General features: G+C 43.5%; 1 protein-coding gene across 2 annotated transcripts in view; it reads right to left on the bottom strand.

The window, feature by feature from the left end:
• RAB38 (RAB38, member RAS oncogene family) overlaps positions 1–20,118 on the bottom strand; it is a 102,253-nt gene that overhangs the window by 70,779 nt on the left and 11,356 nt on the right. Inside the window, exon 1 of one of the 2 annotated variants that reach the window (XM_019948712.3) lies at positions 13,731–14,349. The exons of the other annotated variant lie outside the window; for it this stretch is intronic. Coding sequence (XP_019804271.1) covers positions 13,731–13,932 — 202 coding nt within the window. The 5' untranslated portion in view covers positions 13,933–14,349. Of the gene's footprint in view, positions 1–13,730; positions 14,350–20,118 lie in introns of those variants that run through there. 2 annotated transcript variants of the gene reach the window in all.

Raw genomic sequence — 20,118 nt, 5'->3', positions numbered from 1 at the left:
TTAAATTCTAAATTTAAATTTAAAGCTGTGTGTGTGTGCGTGTGTGTGTGTGTGTGTGTGTGTGTGTGCATGTGTGTGTGAAAATGAGTATCCCAGTACCTCAGGAGATTTTTTTTCAGAATTATTTTTGACTGGGGTCTGACACTACTCAGTTTAAATGAAATAACTCACTTGGATAGAGAAGAAACAAGATCATATAGTAATGCAGTTTGCAATATTGGATGGAGGAAGGCAATGAAACCATGTCACAGAAGAGAGGTTGGCAAGAATCAAGATAGAAGGATCAGCATCTCATGTTTTTAATTAAACCAATTACAACCTAAACAAACAGCTAGCAAACAACCTAAAAATACGTCCACTGAATTACAAGCTCAAATGTATTAAATAAAAAGCTATCTTTGAATTACTTACCATTTGAGACATCACCTCTAAGTAACCTTTAAAGATACTTTTATAAATAACTCAAAAGGGACCCTGGACTCTAAGGGTTTCACTCTTAAAGAATTTCCTGATTCCTTCACAGGTAAAATTCCCCAAATGTGTGCCCAGGTGCTTTGGGGGTGCCTCAGTGAACTCACAGGGTTTCAACAAGATAATTTTAAGGCAAGCACAGTGGTGCTCAAGATCAATTAGACACCTCAGGAGCTACTAGCTAGAGGCAGTTCACAATTTTAACATTAGGTTGTACTACATTCCCTTTGATGTGATCATATCTTTTTGAAGCTGGAGTTTTTGCAGTTTGTGGGATAAAAAGCAAGAGTCATGTGAAAATCAATGAGAAACAGGAAATGAGGGTGGTGGTGTCCACTCTGACTCAAAGTTTTGAGATACTATTCTATGGCCCAAAGCAATACATACGCCAATAATAAATATAGTTATTAAAAGTGAAATAAAAATCATTTTCTTTTAATTTATGTCTTCCATTTTTTCCAAAGGCCTATTAATTATTAAACTATAATACTTATTAAATTGTTCGGTGCTAACTATTTAACAAACAGAGCTTTTAGGTATTTCTATTGTCTTAGAGGTACCATGAAAAAATTACTTTGACGCCAAAGGTTCTGTGAACTGTGGAACTTTGAGAACCTCTCCCAAGCCTAGCCTGGAGGATTGTTTTCTTTAAGTTTAAAACACACAGACACACACACACATACACACACACACACACACACACACCTCTACCACCGTACAAGACTTAATTTTTATTCCAATAACATCAAGCATCATAGCCATTCTTATCTTTAATTCTCAAACAGGAGACTGTGTCCCTTAGGCACTATGGTTTTCCTGTCTCAAGTAGTATGTTAGTATGGTTCTTATTAAGCCAAACCAACGACATAGTCTAAGCAATGACGTGTGCAAAGAACTCAGCTCATCCAACTCTTAGCCCTGTCCAAAGTAGAAAGGCTAAAAACAATAATAAATATTCCTTTAAAATAAATAATGTACATCTTCAAAATGCAACTTAATCCATGATATGTGAAACCAATTGCATTGTTATATTACACGATAGGAAATAGTAGAGTGGAGCGGTTACAAAATAGAATTTGTAACTAGACAAATCTCAGTGCATATCCTAGCATCATCTCTTACCTTCTGTGTGACTTTTGAAAAATTCTGAGCGTTTATCTGTTTTCTAGCCTGTATAAGCATAGCTCTCTCCTCTTTATGATAGGGTTAGTAACAGTACCTACAGATCAGTTCCTTGTGAGCAGTAAATAAAATGACACATAAAAATGCACGGCACCATGCCTAACACCCAATAAATGGGGAAAACAGTCCTCCCAACAAGTAATTGAAATCAATTTGTTTTCAACTTCACCCTACAAATTAGATTGAAATGTGTTTGAATCCCTCACACTGTAGATAATTTCTTGGTCTCCAATAGGCTGAGGAGTTCACAAGAAGCTAAGTTTTCCATTGTTCTTCCTGAGAGAGCAGATGTATGTAAGGCGGATGAGGAAGAAAGGTTAAATCATGTATCAGGATAACACAGACTACAAAAAATAGCGACTTGGGGCAAAGAGTAATAATTCCGATTTCTCCCAGACATTTGAAATGATTGACTATCCTCTTCCTGAACTCTCTTCCCTTTGCATCCAAAACCTGCTTTTGCTTCGTTCTCCTCCTCCATAGTACTTTCTCCTTTTCTACTTCTTTGCTAACTCCACAGTCATTTCATTAAATTATGTAACAAGTAATTGTGTCAAGCTCTGCTAAAAATCGGAAAGGATATCTGGAGAAGTACAACATAACTCTAATGAATTGCTAAAGGGAGACGTGCCAGAAGGGAGTAGAGTCGTGTCGGATTCAAGGGAGGAAGAGGTTACCACTGGAAGGAGAGAATTCAGGAAATCTTTGTAGAGGAGTTGTCCTTTCAGGTGGGTCTTAAACATCAAGTAGGTTTTGGATACGTTGAAATAAATGGAAGGGCATGTGAACTAGCAAGAAGGGCAGGAGCAAAGGCACAGAAGCAACAAACACGGGGTGTGAGTAAGGAAGAGCAAGGAGTCCAAATGGCCACATTGGAAGCCTCATAAGGGAGCACTGGGGGAAACTATATTAGGCATGTCATTTGAAGCCAAACTGTGGGTGACTTTGGTTCACCCCAATTCCATACCACCATCCTCTCTTCTTTTGCGGTATGTGGGCCTCTCACTGTTGTGGCCTCTCCCTTTGCGGAGCACAGGCTCCGGATGCGCAGGCTCAGCGGCCATGGCTCATGGGCCCAGCCGCTCCGCAGCATGCGGGATCTTCCCAGACCGGGGCACGAACCCGTGTCTCCTGCATCGGCAGGCGGACTCTCAACCACTGCGCCACCAGGGAAGCTCCATCCTCTCTTCTTTATGGCATGAACTCCCATAGCTGGATGAATGCTAAGTTCATTTTTTTTGTGCACCAGTACTTGAGACAACAGCAAGACATCTGGTGTTAAAAAGAAGTTTTTAATTCTTCAAATCCCGTCATTAATAAACCAGAGAAGCCTGTATTCTGGTTCTAGTTCTACCACTAACTAGCTCTCTGAGCCTGAGAAACTAATACGAACCCCCTTTCAGAGCATAGCTTCCTCATCTGTAAAATGAAGGATTTGGTTTGATGAACCCTCAAGGTTTTAACTCTGTGAAAATTACCTATATTGCTTCATCTAATCTATCCAAAAACATAAATAAAAACAGTTTTGTCATTTGACCTCCAAATGAATGACATTTTCCTCCGAATTATGAAGATTTTGTTAAATGAAGAAGCACAGTTTTTAAGAATGGTCTTTAAGGTCACTCTCCAGTTTTTATGGTGAAAAATAAAATGAATGCCAACTTAAGAAAAGTGATCACCATATTTATCGATTCTAAAATGTATGCATTTTTCATGTCAATGTTCATAAAATTACGAAGTCTTTCAAGCATGAAAAAACTTGTATTTTGTTCATAAACAAAAAGTTTATTTTGTTTATTAAAGAAATTTTTAGAGCAATGATGAAATAGTTGACTGAAAATTTTTATTGAACAAATACTCATTAAGCACCCACTAGTACCAAGTACTAGGGTTACAGCTGGAAGGAAAAAGCATTCCAATGCAGTAGTAGAAGACTTCTAATCTGAAGTAAGCATGGTATATTATGAGAGGAGATAAACAGTATCTCCCTCAGTCACAGGGACTCAAAAGAGACTTCCTGAAGGAGATGAGATGGGTAAGTGACAGAGGACCCATAGAAGCTATCTAAGTAAAGAAGAGGGAAAGTGTAGTTAGCCAGAGGCAATTGTATGAGCCACAGTATAAAGGGAAAGGTGGTTGAACTGAAGGCATTATAGGATATCCAGAATGGTCAAGAATCATACATATGAGAGATGAGACTGGAATGGGTGACAGGCAGGATCATGAAAGGCCGTGAATTTCATGCTGAAATGTTTAGTCTTTCATTCCGAAAGTGATGAGGATCCACTGAAGGATGCCAAACTGGAGAACACCTAACTAGAGAATGATGCCATGCTAATGATGCCATCTACCTCTGTAGATGACAAGCTGATGGGTGGGAAAGCCTGAGGAAGGGATGGGCATCAGGATGATGCTACAGTAGTTCAGATAAGTTGTGAAGAAGACATGGCTACTGAAAGGAGGGATAAGATAGAGTTATTTGTCAAGGTAGAAAAGACAGGATTTGATTAATATGTGAGAATGGAAAACTAAAGGGAGTGGGGAATGGTGAAATTTAAAACCTGAGTTAGGGCTTCCCTGGTGGCGCAGTGGTTGAGAGTTCGCCTGCCGATGCAGGGGACACGGGTTCGTGCCCCGGTCCGGGAAGATCCCACATGCCGCGGAGCGGCTGGGCCCATGAGCCATGGCCGCTGAGCCTGCGCGTCCAGAGCCTGTGCTCTGCAACGGGAGAGGCCACAACAGTGAGAGGCCCGCGTACCGAAAAAAAAAAAAAAAACTGAGTTATTTTCAATGAATAGTTTAAGATAACATAACTTCTCAACGAAGCTCTTGAACAGCTGAAAAAAAATAGTGGAACTCAATAATTTGGAACCCCAGGCTAGAGTCTCAGACTTGACTTTGCCAAGTTGATGGAGACTACTCTAGTACACCCACCTAGAAGGTGAGGATCTTTCCTTGATAGAATAAACCCGAATTCCACCCCAGGAGCCACCATAGCCATCTGGGAATATCCCTCCCAGAATCAAAGAGAGTAAAATAATAAAAAGCGTTCTCAATGGTTTGAAAGCAGGGCTTCCCAAAGCGAATTCTCAGAAGAGGGAGCAATCAGGCTCTAAACCTACCACAAGACAACTCTCTTCAAAATGCTTTCAGGTGAGCAATGACTCTAAGGTCCAACCCCACTGGCTATTTAACACCAAACCACTTTTACTGAGCAACTATAATGTGCCAGGCACCATGTTCTACTTACCCTTGGCCCAGTTTCCTCACCTATAAAACTGGAAATAATATGACCCATTTGGCAGGATCATTGTGCTGTTTAAACTGCAAAGTTCACTTTGATAAATTGATTAATGTAAGGAACTATCACTCTTAACCATTGGCTTAGCAAATACATCCTCTCCTAATTTGACTGCCGGTCCCTCTCACCACCTCCCTCCTTACATTGTAATCTCCGGCAGTGCCGGACGACCCACAGCCCTCACCACGTCCCCTCACCTCCACAGCATGGTTATGGCAGATGCCACGTTTTGACCTTCTTTAGCACCTGACATTTCTCCCTCAGGGCACTTATTAAAACAGTCAATAATTATCTCCATGATTATCTTTAAATATCTTTATGCTCCACCAGAATATCAGATTCCATACCAATGTCCATTTCATTCCCCCCTGAAACCCGATGCTTATCAAGTGAATGAATAAATTTTCCCAGGCAAGATCTTACAACTCTCAAACCTGAGGTTTTAAAATGACTTTCAGACAACCCTAAGAAGGGGAGAAAATATTTGCAAACGAACCAACTGACAAAGGATTAATCTCCAAAGTACACAAGCAGCTCATGCAGTTCAATATCAAAAAAACAAACAACCCAATCCAAAAATGGGCAGAAGACCTAAATAAACATTTCTCCAAAGAAGATATTACAGATTGCCAACAAACACATGAAAGAATGCTCAACATCACTAATCATTAGAGAAATGCAAATCAAAACTACAATGAAGTATCACCTCACACCAGTCAGAATGGCCATCATCAAAAAATCTAGAAACAATAAATGCTGGAGAGGGTGTGGAGAAAAGGGAACCCTCTTGCACTGTTGGTGGGAATGCAAATGGATACAGCCACTTTGGAAAACAGTATGGAGGTTCCTTAAAAAACTAAAAATAGAATTACCATATGACCCAGCAATCCCACTACTGGGCATATACCCTGAGAAAAGCATAATTCAAAAGAGTCATGTACCACAGTGTTCATTGCAGCACTATTTACAATAGCCAGGACATGGAAGCAACCTAAGTGTCCATCAACAGATGAATGGATAAAGAAGATGTGGCACATATATACAACGGAATATTACTCAGCCATAAAATAAACGAAACTGAGTTATTTATAGTGAGGTGGATGGACTTAGAGTCTGTCATACAGAGTGAAGTAAGTCAGAAAGAGAAAAACAAATACCGTATGCTAACACATATATATGGAATCTAAAAAAAAAGGTTCTGAAGAACCTAGGGCCAGGACAGGAATAAAGACGCAAGACATAGAGAATGGACTTGAGGACACGGGGAGGGGGAAGGGTAAGCTGGGACAAAGTGAGAGAGTGGCATGGACATATATACACTACCAAATGTAAAATAGATAGCTAGTGGGAAGCAGCTGCATCTCACAGGGAGGTCAGTTCGGTGCTTTGTGGCCACCTAGAGGGGTGGGATAGGGAGGGTGGGAGGGAGACACAAGAGGGAGGGGATATAGGGATATATGTATACATATAGCTGATTCACTTTGTTACACAGCAGAAACTAGCATACCATTGTAAAGCAATTATACTCCAATAAAGATGTTATAAAAATTAAAAAATTAAAATAAATTAAAAATAAAAAGACTTTTAAATGAAATGCAGTAAAATAGAACAAAATATTTAAGTACCATTTTGACCCTCAGTGAGAGTACCTGTGTTCTGACAAAGCCAGAATGAAACAGATCCTGGGTTTCCTTTTGACCTGGGTGGGCCTCAAGGGCTCCACTTACTCCTTCTTTCTAGGAGCCCATGAACTCCTCCCTCTATAGCTCTACAACTTAGAATCTGTCTTCCTTCTAGTCACCATCCCTCCAATCACCTCATCCCAACCACTTTAATTCTTTCCACCATGATGTTTATAATCTATTGGCAATGGGGAACCACCAAAGTGATGTTCTGGGAAGATAAACTTGACCTTAGCACACATAAGAACTGTTGGAGGAAGAGACTAGAGCTAGCCAGGTGGCTATGACAGCAAGACAGGTACATAATAATAGTGCTGTCCCTGGTCTAAGGCCGTGACAGGAGAGGCATAATCACTAACTGACATGGAGATTGATAGCATGTGTGGCTCAAACGAGAAGGAGAAAAGATGGCAGAGGTTTCAAGTCTTAGTGACTGGGTAAAAAGTAGTATAGTTCACATAAACTAGGAAGACCAGTATGTGGAGAGATATGTCTAGTTGAGGTTTACAAATAGCATCATTTACTACTTTCATTAAAAGGGGTGATGGGGGCTTTCTTGGTGGCGCAGTGGTTGAGAGTCCGCCTGCCGATGCAGGGGACACGGGTTCATGCCCTGGTCCGGGAGGATCCCACGTGCCGCGGAGCGGCTGGGCCCGTGAGCCATGGCCGCTGAGCCTGCGTGTCCGGAGCCTGTGCTCCACAACGGGAGAGGCCACAACAGTGAGAGGCCCGCGTACCGCAAAAATAAAACAAAAAGGGGGTGATGGTGTGATGGTAGATATTCTCTGCTTGTGTTCCTTTGTTGTTGTATTGTTGTTTTGTTTTGCACTTTGCATTTTTGCTACATTGAGCATATATTACTTTATTAAGAGAAAGACAACGATCTTGTTTTTTTAGGCAACTTGGCTATGACATATTGATCTTGCAATATATATGAGATATCATAAAGACAATGTCCAGCAGGAAGACGAAATTGTAGGCCTGAAGCTTGTGAGAAGGCAAGGTTATAGGCACAGTTTTGTAGTTATAAGCATAGAGTTTAAAGCCTCAGGAATGCATGAGCTCCCCAGAAGAAGGAGACGGAATTAAAAAGGGCCGGAGGATGAACTTCTGTCTCACGTCGTGTGGCCCTGAAGTCCCTCACAGGGAGTAACTGGTGCTAGGTAAGAACACAGGAAATATCACACTAGCTAGAGGTTTTGTTCAGCCTGCTCAGAGAATGGATGGATGTTGTGTGGACAGGACCCCGTCTGCATCTCCAGAGTATTTTGGAGTTACCTATATCAGTACACTTTACTCACCGTTACAATGATTTGCTTCTGTGCTGTTGTGCCCACTAAACTGTGAACTTTTTGAGGTCAGGAATCAAGTCTTGTTCAGTTCTTTAGCCTTCTCTGTTTTCCCCTCACCTAGCACAGTGCCTAACACATACCAGGCATTTAATATACACATCTGCTCAAGAAACCAACCACACACATCGGAGGTGTTCCCTGCATTCCCTCCTTCTCTCAAATGACTTAGCTTTCCTCGGTCAGGCTGCTATGTGCCCTCTTGTCTAGAGGAACTAGTCCTCTAAAGCCTAGATGAGGGGACTTGTCCCACAGGCCTAATGCCCATGTGTCTGTGACACAGGGAGATTCTAATGACCTCCCTGCGAGAAGCCCTGAGGTGTGTTGCCCACCCATCATTCACCTCACTTTGAAAGTTCACTGTTTTGTTCAGTGTACATACTATTTACTTGTAAGCACATAGCATGTTAATCCACACGGTATTTAGAAAATCTATAATTAGCCAGGCTAGAAACAAGGCAATAAAGTGCCCACCAGAAAGTGGCCCAGACTTGCCATGCATTTTTACTTTTTGGTCTGACACAGTGGTTGCCAAATTTAGCTCTTTCTACATTTTTAGATCTAATTACGTGGATATTTAAAACCCTTCTTCTAAAACTTCCTGGAGAATTAGTCTTTTAGAAACAGATATTGAAGAGATGCTCAAGTCCAATCCCTTCCCTCAGTTGAATTTCACAATGTGGAAGCACTTTACAGACACTAAAACAACACACCAGTGTGACCCAGATGAATCTCACGGCCACTGGTGTGGGCGGTCAGCGTTTCCAGGCTCCTGACTCTAGACCGGGGCTACCCGCCACTGTCACTCTGCCTGTTGGATAATTAATGTCCTCCAATGCTTCTTTGTCACACAGCTTAGGTGGGGAAAGTTAGTATAGATGTGCCCTGCAGGGAAATGTTTTTCTGGATCTTGTTTTAGCTACATAGGGGAATTTATTATTTAGGAGAGTCTTGCAGTGAAACTTTCACATGGGGAAGAAGCATTCTCTAAATTACCTGCCAACTTAATTTATCTTCTACTGTATTTGTTAAGTCTAGCATCAGGTTTTCTGATGACCAACAGACCTGGTCATTTCTCTCATATATATGCATAAAAGATGAAGTTAAACAGACCCGCTGTTCCTATTCTCCTCCACCACGTGCGAGCTCTTGTGACCTTGGGTCTCTGATTCTTGATCTCATATAAAATAGGCCTAACACTACCCGCTCTGTCAATATCCTCAGCAACATTGGGAAGATCAAGCAGGAAAATGTATGTGAAAGTAGTTTGTAATAGCGATTAAAACAACAAGAGTAATAGCTAACGTTCCGAATGTGTCGGGTACAGCTTTATATGAATTAACTCATTTCATTCTTGTAACGCTAAGATACAGATTCTGCTGTTGTCCCCAGTTTTTTGACAGGAAACCAAGGAATAGAAGTTAAGTAACCTGCACAAGTCACAAAGCTAGTAAGTAAAGAAGTTGGAATAAGCTGCCACGTACTAACTGGGCACAGTAAGACTATATTAAAGCTGACAGAGACTGCAAGAGATAACACAGCATGAATATGTGATATCACAGGAAAATGAAACAGTTGCCATTTTAAAGATGGAGCAACTCAGATCCAGCAGGGTTTCATGACTTGCCCAATGTCAAGTATTACAGTTTTAGAATATCTACAATTTATGGATAGAATAAGTAATAGTATGTTTATTAGTATTCTAATTAGTATTCTAAAATATTCTATTTTTAAATTGTGGGAAGTAGAGCAAAGCTGTTAGGAACCTGGGTGCGGGATTCAATGGCCACGTTTTAAATTCCAGCACTATCATTTAACCAACTATTTTACTGGAAAATTAAAAATTAAATATGCACAGACAATTGTAAGAATAAATGCTTAAAAGATGTTAGCAACTATTACTATCACTGTCCTAATTCCTGTTGCCAGTTCCCAAATCACATCAAGAGTTCTAGACAAAATTGTATAGTTCTCTTTGAAAGTGATAATGGAGTAATCACAGCATCAGGATTTGGAGAGGAGTAGGAAAGGAGAGTCTCAAGTGTGAACTTTTCTTTCTTTCTTTCTTTCTTTTTTTTGATAATTCTATAAAGTGAAAAAACCCTATAACCAAGAATCAAATTTTCAGAAATAGATTTTCATTCCAGTTCCTTCCACTCTCTGCACAGTGGTACTGATTAACATCCAAAACCATGTTAGAAATAGGAGAGAGAAGGCAAGAATAATCTATCTACTAAAGAAGCAGTGCCATTAAAAAGGAAGGAAGCCTCACCCCAGTGGGCCACCTCTGCACCAGGCGCTCACAGGCCTTTGGTTATAAAGAGCATGGCTTGATTCCAAATCAGACAGACCTGCTTCAAAGCCAGCTCTTCCACTTATTAGCTGGGTGGCCTTGGGCAAAGTGACTTAACTTCTCTGACTCTATCAAGAGTTTCTGAACCCAGAGCTAACTCAGCTGCTCCTCTACGGCAGAATCACTGGGATACAGGGCAGCTGCTGTCCCCTATGGGGTCTGTGGGATTCATCACGCTGGTTTAAAGGTCTACTTCACAAGCCCTTGGGGAGGGGGAAGGGTAAGCTTGGATGAAGTGAGAGAGTGACATGGGCTTATATATACTACCAAATGTAAAACAGATAGCTAGTGGGAAGCAGCCGCATAGCACAGGGAGATCAGCTCGGTACTTATGTCCAAGTAGAGGAGTGGGATAGGGAGGGTGGGAGGGAGACGCAAGAGGGAAGAGATATGGGGATATATGTATATGTATAGCTGATTCACTTTGTTATAAAGCAGAAACTAAACACCATTGTAAAGCAATTATACTCCAATAAAGATGTTAAAAAAAAAAAAAAGGTCTTCACAAGCCCTGAAAGGTACTTCTTGGAGTTCTTTTCAGGAGCAGACTGGCCCGTCTAAGTGGCCACAAGACACACATCATGGGAATTAGCTGAACAAATAGGACCCTACTTGGCATTTAACCAAATGGATATTAAAAGTCTAATTGAGCAAAAATTCCCTCTCTAGCAGATGGATGTGATACCCTATCCAGACAGGGCATGTCCCCTCTACCTCATCCACACCCCCAGCAATCTCAACGCAAGTCCCCCAGCTTTCATGACCTGTTCTTTTCAGACACACACCAGAAGTGAGCACAAAGGAGACAGAGGAGCATTCCTCAAGGGTGGACAGACAGGCTGACCTGAAGATGCTATAAGATACACTTAGCTGACTGAAGTCTGGCTGGGAAGTTGAGGCTGGATTCCATATGAACTCACTCCTCACAGGACCAGCTATGCAGCTTGAAACATGTCAGTACTGCGCTCCAGTCACCCTTTCCCACAATGGCCCAACTTCCCCCCAACCAGCTTTGCCTGCTGCCCAACTTCTAACTCAGCCCACAGGGCCTTTGGGCTGGAGGCTGCCAAAGACAGGTTAGCACTAAACATCAGAGCTCCGGGAAAAGGAAGCTTCCCTACAGAGATGGTGCACACCACTGTATCTATAGGACTAACTTTCCACGGCTCCTCAGATTTCTTACTTATACAGACTTCTGCGACTATAGCCTCCATGGCAACTTCAGAACTGACTCATGGCTCAGGAGGTATTTCGAAGCTTGGGAATGAAATTGCTCAAGACAGCATGTGGTAATATGGACAAAGCTGGAAAATAGTGCTGGATGTTTGGAATACATTGTATGTGCCCATTGTTTACCAGGAATTATCATTTAACAAGGTTTAATTAGCACATTTACATCATGTCCTTCTTGCCTAGCGTTTATGCATGTTCAAAAAAATTGGTAGCTAGGGTAACAACAGTCCATGCAGCTCTCCTAGGTAGTAAGTACTAATGGGTTTAGCTAGAATTTGCTGGTTGTTCATCTCTTGTTTGCTCCTTTGTTGAGAGAAAGCATTCTATCTATTTACAGACAAGGAAACTGAGACCAGGAAGTTAGCGAACTTGCCTAAAATCACCCAGGACATATGGGGTAAAACAGGGATCCAGACAGAAGCAGTTCGACTCTGGAATTTAGGTTCTTCATCTTTATACCCTACTATTGTCCCTGTTAGGTGATGACACTGAGACCCACAGACATTATGTAACACGTCTGAGGTCACATCATTATTTGCTTTTCACATAAAAATCTAAATTACAGCTACATCCCCTTCAAACAGTAAGCTAATTCTAAACTTCGGTCCTAGAGACTTTGATGCAGCCGGAAGAGTTGTCAGACTCTGAAACAAGCAGCAACGAAGTGCACAGACTCATAGAGGATTTTCTAGGTATAAAGCCCAATCAGATAGTGGCCAATGACACCTTCTGGTCTCTGATAACCCCTGTGCTACTAGAGCTGCTAAAAATGACACCAAAGGCATGAATCTGTTCAGATGCCAAGAGTTTTATCATAAGACCTGGAAGCTCATGATTAAAGAGGCACTGGAGTCCCCAGAACCAGAAACGCCTTTTTGAAAATTTTCCACATTTGTTCTCGCTTCAGGCCATGATAAAGAGTTTCCAGTCAAACGCACCAGCTAAAATGAACCTGTTTTCTGCAAGAGAAGCGGCCAGTTTGGGTCCAGCACTTATAAAGGTTCCTAGTGCCACAGACTATGAAATAGGCAGAAGTGAAGCGGACTATTTGAAGGGGTTCACAGGGAATCCCAGAGGACCTTAAAACTTCTGAGCAGGAAGGGTCCTAAGATGTCATTGTCCAACCACTCTCCAACTTAACAGGGATGCAGCTGAGCTGAAGGGACTTCTCTGGAGCCACTGAGCAGGTTAAGTGAGTGGCAGGGCCAGTAACTGTAATGAGGGGTTAGACGTGCCCAAGTTGCCAACAGCCTCCGTCCAAGGACTCACTCTTTATACCCCAAGCTTAGACTGAAGGCCTAACTTCTGGTACAAACCCTAGGAATCAAATTCTGATTTCAAACATTGTAAAGAGCTTCTCATTTTCCAGACCTCTCAGTGAAAACTTTAGGGACAAATCAAGAAATCTGTGGCTAATGTCATAGACCCTTAGACAAAAATGGCCCTAAAATAATACTCAGTCTCCTTTTCATAGATGACAGAGAGCCAGAGAGAGAGAGAGGGACAGACAGACAGACAAAAAGACAGTGAGAGACAGAAAGAAAGAGAGAGAGAAATAATACTTTACCCCCAATACATACACAGAAAGTTCCTCGGCTTTCTCAAAGCAGAGAACGTCCAACTTGCTTGATTGAAGGGTAGAAAAGGGGGGTAGCAAAAGTTGGAATGCAGTGAGAGATTGGAAACTGGAATTGGGAAACTCCTCTAGCCTGGAACTCTCCTGGTTCCCGCTGTGAACCGGTCTAGGGGCTTCCCGTCGATGGCCCAAGCACAGAAGGGCGGGCAGGGCACTCAGGGCCGCGCCACCGGCGGGACTGCCCGTGCCCGGAAAATGAGCTGGAGACCAAGAATTGAATGCAACTCCGGGTATTCTCCCTCTGGGTCCCCCGGGAGGCCCGTGCTGGGGCGAGAGATCCCAGGGGAGGCTGTGGGAGGGAGATAAAGCAACAGCCCCAAAGCTCCAGTGAATGCACTTGAAATTTCTGCGCGCGCGAGAGAAACTGTTTTCTTTGACACCAAGTTTCCAGCCCACCGGGAAAAGTCTCTTGCGGCGCAGCGCCCAGGAGATCTGGGTCTCCCACTTGGCCGCAAGCCGCTGCCCAGCGACTGGAGAACGCTGCGAAGCGCTCCCGCCCCCGATCCCCTCCCCCGCTGCTCACCTGCAATGTCCCAGAGCTGCAGGCGAACCACGGTCTCCGGGTCCCAGTGGAGCACCTTGAGCGCGAAGTCCACGCCGATGGTGGCCCGGTAGTGTGAGGAGAAGTTCTGGTGCACGTAGCGCTTGATGATGCTGGTCTTGCCCACGCCCAGGTCGCCGATCACCAACAGCTTGTACAGGTGCTCCTTGTGCGGGACCTGCATCCTGGCGGCCCGCCAGCCGCGCCTTGCTTTGCAGTGCGGGCCGGGGAAGCGCAGCCGGGCCTTGGGCGGGAGAGACTAGCGGAGCGCGAGTGCGGGCGAGAGAGAGCGGAGGCGGCGGGGCGGGACTGGACGGGGCGAGGGGCGGAACTCCTCCGCGGCCGCCTGGAGAAACGCCCAGACAGGAGCCCAGGGGTTAATCCTCCTTCCTACCCCGCGCCGCGCGGCCTTGGAGAGGGGTGGAGACCCGAGCGACTCCCGGGCCCGATAAGTTAGGGGGCCTCAAGGCAAATGCCTTTTGCAGAGGTTATTCGTACAGCACTTTACAGTTTCCGAAGTGCTTTTCTCGCCTGCGATCTTTCCGAAGTGCTTTTCTCGCCTGTGATCTTGGCCACAAAGCTTGGAGGTGTGGTTTTTATTTTCCAAGTTTTGCAAGCGAGAGCGTCAAAAAAATTAAGTGAATTGCCGAGACGGTAGTAAAAAGCCTGGTGAGCCTCTTGAGGTCACGGGCCCCGCCACCATCCCATATGGCAGAGAGAGCGTGGAGGCAAGGCAGCAGGTAATACAATTTCAAGAGGCATAAGAGCTGGATTTGGGTCCGGCACGCCCTGGTTTTCGAGGTGAGTGACCTTGTGCAAGTCATTTCACCTGCCCCTGCCTCCTTTCTTCCTTGGCGATCCGGTAGTGGTAATCCTGACCTGTCAGCAGCCTGCGGGTGTGAACACTGAGCACCTTCACACCTATTCAACTAGTAATCGTCTAACCAGGAGGATAATTGGGCTGTAAATGCTGAGGGCATCCATGCTTTTAGCCTCCACCTCTCCTATCCTAAAAGCTCTGAGCAGCATTGAAAGACAATTTAAACAACTAGTCAGATTATTTTACGTGGTAATAATACTAGCAAGCATCTATCCAGCACTTGCTATGTGCCAGGTTTTATACATATGTCACCTAATCGACCCAGCAGTCTTAAAAATAGATACCATTGTGGGCTTCCCTGGTGGCGCAGTGGTTGAGAGTCTGCCTGCTGATGCGGGGGACGCGGGTTCGTGCCCCGGTCCGGGAGGCTCCCACGTGCCGCGGAGCGGCTGGGCCTGCGCGCCATGGCCGCTGAGCCTGCGCGTCCGGAGCCTGTGCTGCGCAACGGGAGAAACCACAACAGTGAGAGGCGCGCGTACCGCAAAAAAAAAAAAAAAAAAACAGATACCATTATTCTTCCCATTTTACAAATGAGGAAACCAAGGCCTAGACATTTTAAGTAATGTACCTAGGGTCAAACAGCCGGTGAGGAGAAAGTCAGATTCAGACTTAAATCTTTCAGTATGAAAGAGTTTTGTTTTTTTTTTCCCATTTATTCTTTTAACAGATATATATTCGTGCTTGGGATGATAAGGAATAACACAGACAGAGATTCCTAGTCTCAAAAGCTTTACCTTCTCGTGAGTAGAGACAGACAAGACAACTGAAAAATAAACACAATTTGTAATATATTAGTTGATTTCTACCCACACAGGGACACACCAGGCAGGTTATATCTAATAAGTGGACCACGTAGTCTGTCTACTTAGAGCATTGGCCAACACTGAGGCTTCATGAGTGGGAGCAGGTGGGTGGATCAGGAAACCTGAGGTGCCTAAGCCATTTTGAGAGCCTGCAAAAAATTAGGGGTGATGGCAAAATAAGACCCCACCAGATCCAAAATTCTGGTTCTGTAGATCTGAAAGACAAGTTTGGTCTGGGCAAGAAGCTAATATTTTTAACAGTAGAATAAAATAAAAAAATAAAGATGAGAGTACAAAACAATGGCATTAAAAGCAAATATAAAAAAGAAAATCATCAAAGCCAAAAGGTGGTTCCTTGTAAAAAAAATAACAAATTGACAAACACCTAGTACTACTGATCAAGAATTTGAGAAAACACAAATTGTCAGTATCAGTTCTTATAGACATAAAAAAAATAATGAAAATATATTATGAACAGCTTTCTGTGAATAAATTTGGAAATTTAAGCAACATGGGGCAAATTCCTTGAAAAACACAATGAACAAAATTGACCCCCCCAAAATGGAAAAACTAGATCATTCATTGTACGTTGATTAGAGATTGGGTCTGTTTTTAAAAATTAATTTAAAACAGTAAAGCTTTCACAAGTTAACAAAAAAAAAGAAACAAAGAAAGGAAAGCAAAGAAGCTAATGGTGGTCGAAGCAAGGAGGGGGTGGAAGTTTGAGACATCATGTGAGCCAGCTCTCAACGCTATGCCTGATCCAACCTCTTCACAGGCCCCAGCATGTTTTCCCAGCCAATCCAGCTGAGTCATCCTCACTCACCTGGTCTCGTCTTCTGATCAGGAGCCTGTTGGAGCATCAGATGTTTAGATTTACTGTGTGGGGCAGGCAGACCAAAATTCAGATTTTCTGGGACCTGAAGCTTATACACTTGAGGGGAGGGGACTCTTTAAGCAAAAGAATGCAAAATTAAGGACCGGGTCCTAAAGTTTCAGCTTTCCTTCACTGCCTCTCAGGGGACAGTCGCCAAGCATGGTGAGTGAGCTCCCTGGCTAGGCAGGAAGTACTGCAGTTCGTTTCCAGAGTCACTCATTTAGGTCTCATGACCATGCTTCACAGTGGGAAGAAATGACTCTCGGTTTATAATTCTTAAATGTTGTAGACTGAAGCAGCTTGGTGAGTACCCCAGGCTAGCAGTTCAGTAAAATCCTGAAAGACCCTAAGTAAAATGAGGGAGTTGGGTTGCAAGATCTCTGGGGAGTACTTCTGACTTTAAAATTTCAGGGTTTCCCTGGTGGCGCAGTGGTTGAGAGTCCGCCTGCCGATGCAGGGGACGCAGGTTCGTGCCCTGGTCCGAGAAGATCCCACATGCCGCGGAGCGGCTGGGCCCGTGAGCCATGGCCGCTGAGCCTGCGCATCCGGAGCCTGTGCTCTGCAACGGGAGAGGCCGCAACAGTGAGAGGCCCGCGTACCGCAAAAAAAAAAAAAAAAAAAAAAAAAAAAAAAATTTCAGAATTCTGGGTCTTCTAGACATCTTCCGGCAAGAGTGATACCCCAGCCTTCTAACTACCTCCACCATGGCACCATTACCCGAGAGGTGGAGTTTTCTATCCTGCACTCCATCCCCCCACCAGCCCCACTTAAGGAGATTTGGGAGAAAGGCTGTGGAAGGGCCATTGCAAAGCAAACATCATGCCATAGTTCCTTTCTGTTTTCATGGCTCTCTTCTCTCCTCAGCTGCTGTATATTTTCCCCCCAAGATAAGGGCTCTCCAAGCTCATGTTTTTGGAGGGCAAACCTTTCTGTGCTCCCTTGCTTTGCTTTGAACTTATTTCCTTTACTCAGAACTAGGTTGCAAACAGGAAGGCAGGTAGGTGGGAATAGAATATAAACTAGGTTCAGGCTAGAGCTTCTTTAGATGAAAAGGGCATTAGCTAACAGGTAGACCATCCTCGTCTTTCTATCCTCCGTGTACTCCCAGATTATGAGGCTTCATAACCCATTTGTCTCAGCCTGCGACTCCATCTGCCTCAGACTGTCCGCAAGGATGCCCGGCTTTATCCTGACAAGCCGGCCCTCCTTCTCTCCAGAGAGAAAGGACCTGGGCTTGTGCCATGTGGCTACTCCTCCCAGCAGCCGCCCTGCACCGTGGAAACCTGCTTTCCGCAGTAACTCTAAAAGCATTTCCGGGGATGTTTTGACAATCTTACTACCCTCAAATTGCTAAACCACAGCACACGCTCTCCTGAAGAACAGGAAGGCAGGTGATCCGAGTCTCTAAAGGGGGAATGAGACCACAAAGGCTCAGAATTCAAGGATGAATGGTATTCCAGACAGCACAGGGTCGGATTTCTCTAAGACTCCGTTTCCTTTTTGTCTAGTGTGGGGACACATACTCACACATATGAAGTGGAAAAACTAACTTAAATCATTGGAAATGGCTTTGCAAACATAAACTTGAAATCCTCATGCTTCCCTCCCAGACCAGCTGTGTAAGGTGAGCCCCTAGGAAGTTCCCTTATTTGCTTTCAGCAATGAGAGCCATAAGGAGTTATTCATTAGCTTTTGTAGTTCTTAATTATTGTTCTGAAGAAATACTTACATGACTGTAAGACAGAGTGCCAAATACTCTGTTGTAGGACAGGTAAGGTAATTTTTTTTAGATGAATGCAGTCTTCAAAAAGATGGACTTTACTCTGAAAAGGCCTGTGAGAGGAGACCGTAAATTTTTATCATCAAAACCAAGATTCTTTAAAGTGAATGGGGGCACTATTAATAATTACACCAAACCACAGGAACAAGCCAGGGCTGTCCTAAAGAATGTTCATACCTGAAGCAGAGGGTGAGAGTTCTCAAGTGAGATCTACAACTAAGAGTGGCATTTGAAAACTCTCCTAAATCACTATTTTAATAAATAGTTCCTGCCAAGTTAAGGCGGACGCTCATTTCTCTCTTATCTTCAAAGAGTTCCCCTTTCATCTAGTAGGCTTGTCTAAAACCCGTGCTAACTTGCCATGGGCGTTACATCCAGTATTGATTCAGAGGTGCAGCTGTTGTCTGGAAGTACACAACACTTTTTAGATTATTTGGAAAGAGGCCAAGATGGATTCTGTACGGGAAGTGCTTGAAATGAGTACATTTCAGTCTACAAGAATTTTGATGTTGGACTTTTTCACCAGAAAGAAAAGCTGTAATAGGATATTTATTGATTCTCATCAGAAAATGGTTGCAAGGGAGTTTCTGAACCCTCCATTAGTCTGAACCAAGAAAACCAGACTATGCCCTAAATCATTGCCAGCAATGGATTTATCAACGACTAAAATTATGTACCGTAGCTGCACACATTAGATTTGCATTGGACAGACATGGTGAGTTAGGACTCATTTTCCTTCTAACCCACCTAACACGAATGAGTGGAAATGAGCTATGGAATGGGCAAAAGGCAAGCATTTGAGAAGAACATGGAGCAAAATGATTCTGTATGAACTCAGAATTTCAGTTTCCTTGTATTGGGTGCCAAGCCACTTATCTTGGCTAATTTATTTAAACCTCACAATCACTCTGTTAGTATAAATCCCCGCTTTATAATAAAGGAAATGGGGCTCAACGAGTTTAAATAATTTGCCCAAAAGTGACAGAATGAAAATTATAACTCCTAATTCCTAAATCTATGCTTTTCCTACTCTAACACATTCCTTTTGCATGTGATAAATTCCAGGCCCAGACTTCTACTCCAGCTTTGTTTCTGCTAAACTGCTAAAAATATTCAGGCTGTAAGGAAAAGGGGTTGACTGTATATTTTACAAAGTCCTAAGTATGTAGGGAAATATCTAATAAAGGAGGAAAAGAAAAATGTATGATTCAAAGTTACAAGGATATATCTCACAGTCATTCAACAACTCAGGCAAAAGGGCAGCACCAGTAAAAAGTGGCATGCTATTCGTTCGTGGGAGTGATCTTACCCAGCCTGTGTAGAGGGTATAAACCTAGGAGTCTACCGCTGTTACTCTCAGAGAAGTCAATCGCTTAATAATACTGAGATTCTCCTGGGAATGAGCCCCTCATTCATAACAAGTGGGGACACAGCGACTGGTACGGTCTCTCGCTCGGAGGATAACTCAGGAAAGTTACTGACACACCATCAGGGTCCAATCAAGAAATATTTTCGGCATAAAGCACTGTGACAGATTTTTTTGAGGGTCAGGGTCAGGAGTGGGGTCTCATTTATCTACAGGAATACATAAAATATAAGCCCCTGTCATCAAACTGTGGGCATTCTGCTTAGACTGTCAGTCAGCACGTGCACACCTGGCCCTCCATCTCTCCATCTCCCTCTCAGATTCCTTCATTGGCTTCTCCCCTTCCTTGCTGCCCACCACTCCAGAGGGCAATTCTCCACCCTTGGGACTCCGACTTTGCCTGCTTGAGTTCATCCACTCCCGTGACAGGAGAGAAAACCGGGCTAGAGATTAAACTCAGCAATCAGACCATCTTATTTGATTTCACATTTGAGGCCCACCACTAACCAGGCGTAATACCTTAGTAAAGTAATCTAACTTCTGTAAGCCTGTCCCCTCGTGTATAAAATGAGGATAGTAATTTCTACCTCCTAAAGTTGTCAGAAGCCTAAAGGAAGTAATGCAGTGAAGTGCTCGGCATAGTGTTTGGCCCAGGATATGCACT

Source organism: Tursiops truncatus, chromosome 8, assembly GCF_011762595.2.
Source record: "Tursiops truncatus isolate mTurTru1 chromosome 8, mTurTru1.mat.Y, whole genome shotgun sequence".
Classification (NCBI taxonomy): Eukaryota; Metazoa; Chordata; class Mammalia; order Artiodactyla; family Delphinidae; genus Tursiops; species Tursiops truncatus.
The sequence above is the reverse complement of the archived record's forward strand: the minus strand, read 5'-3'. Positions and strand labels throughout refer to the sequence as shown.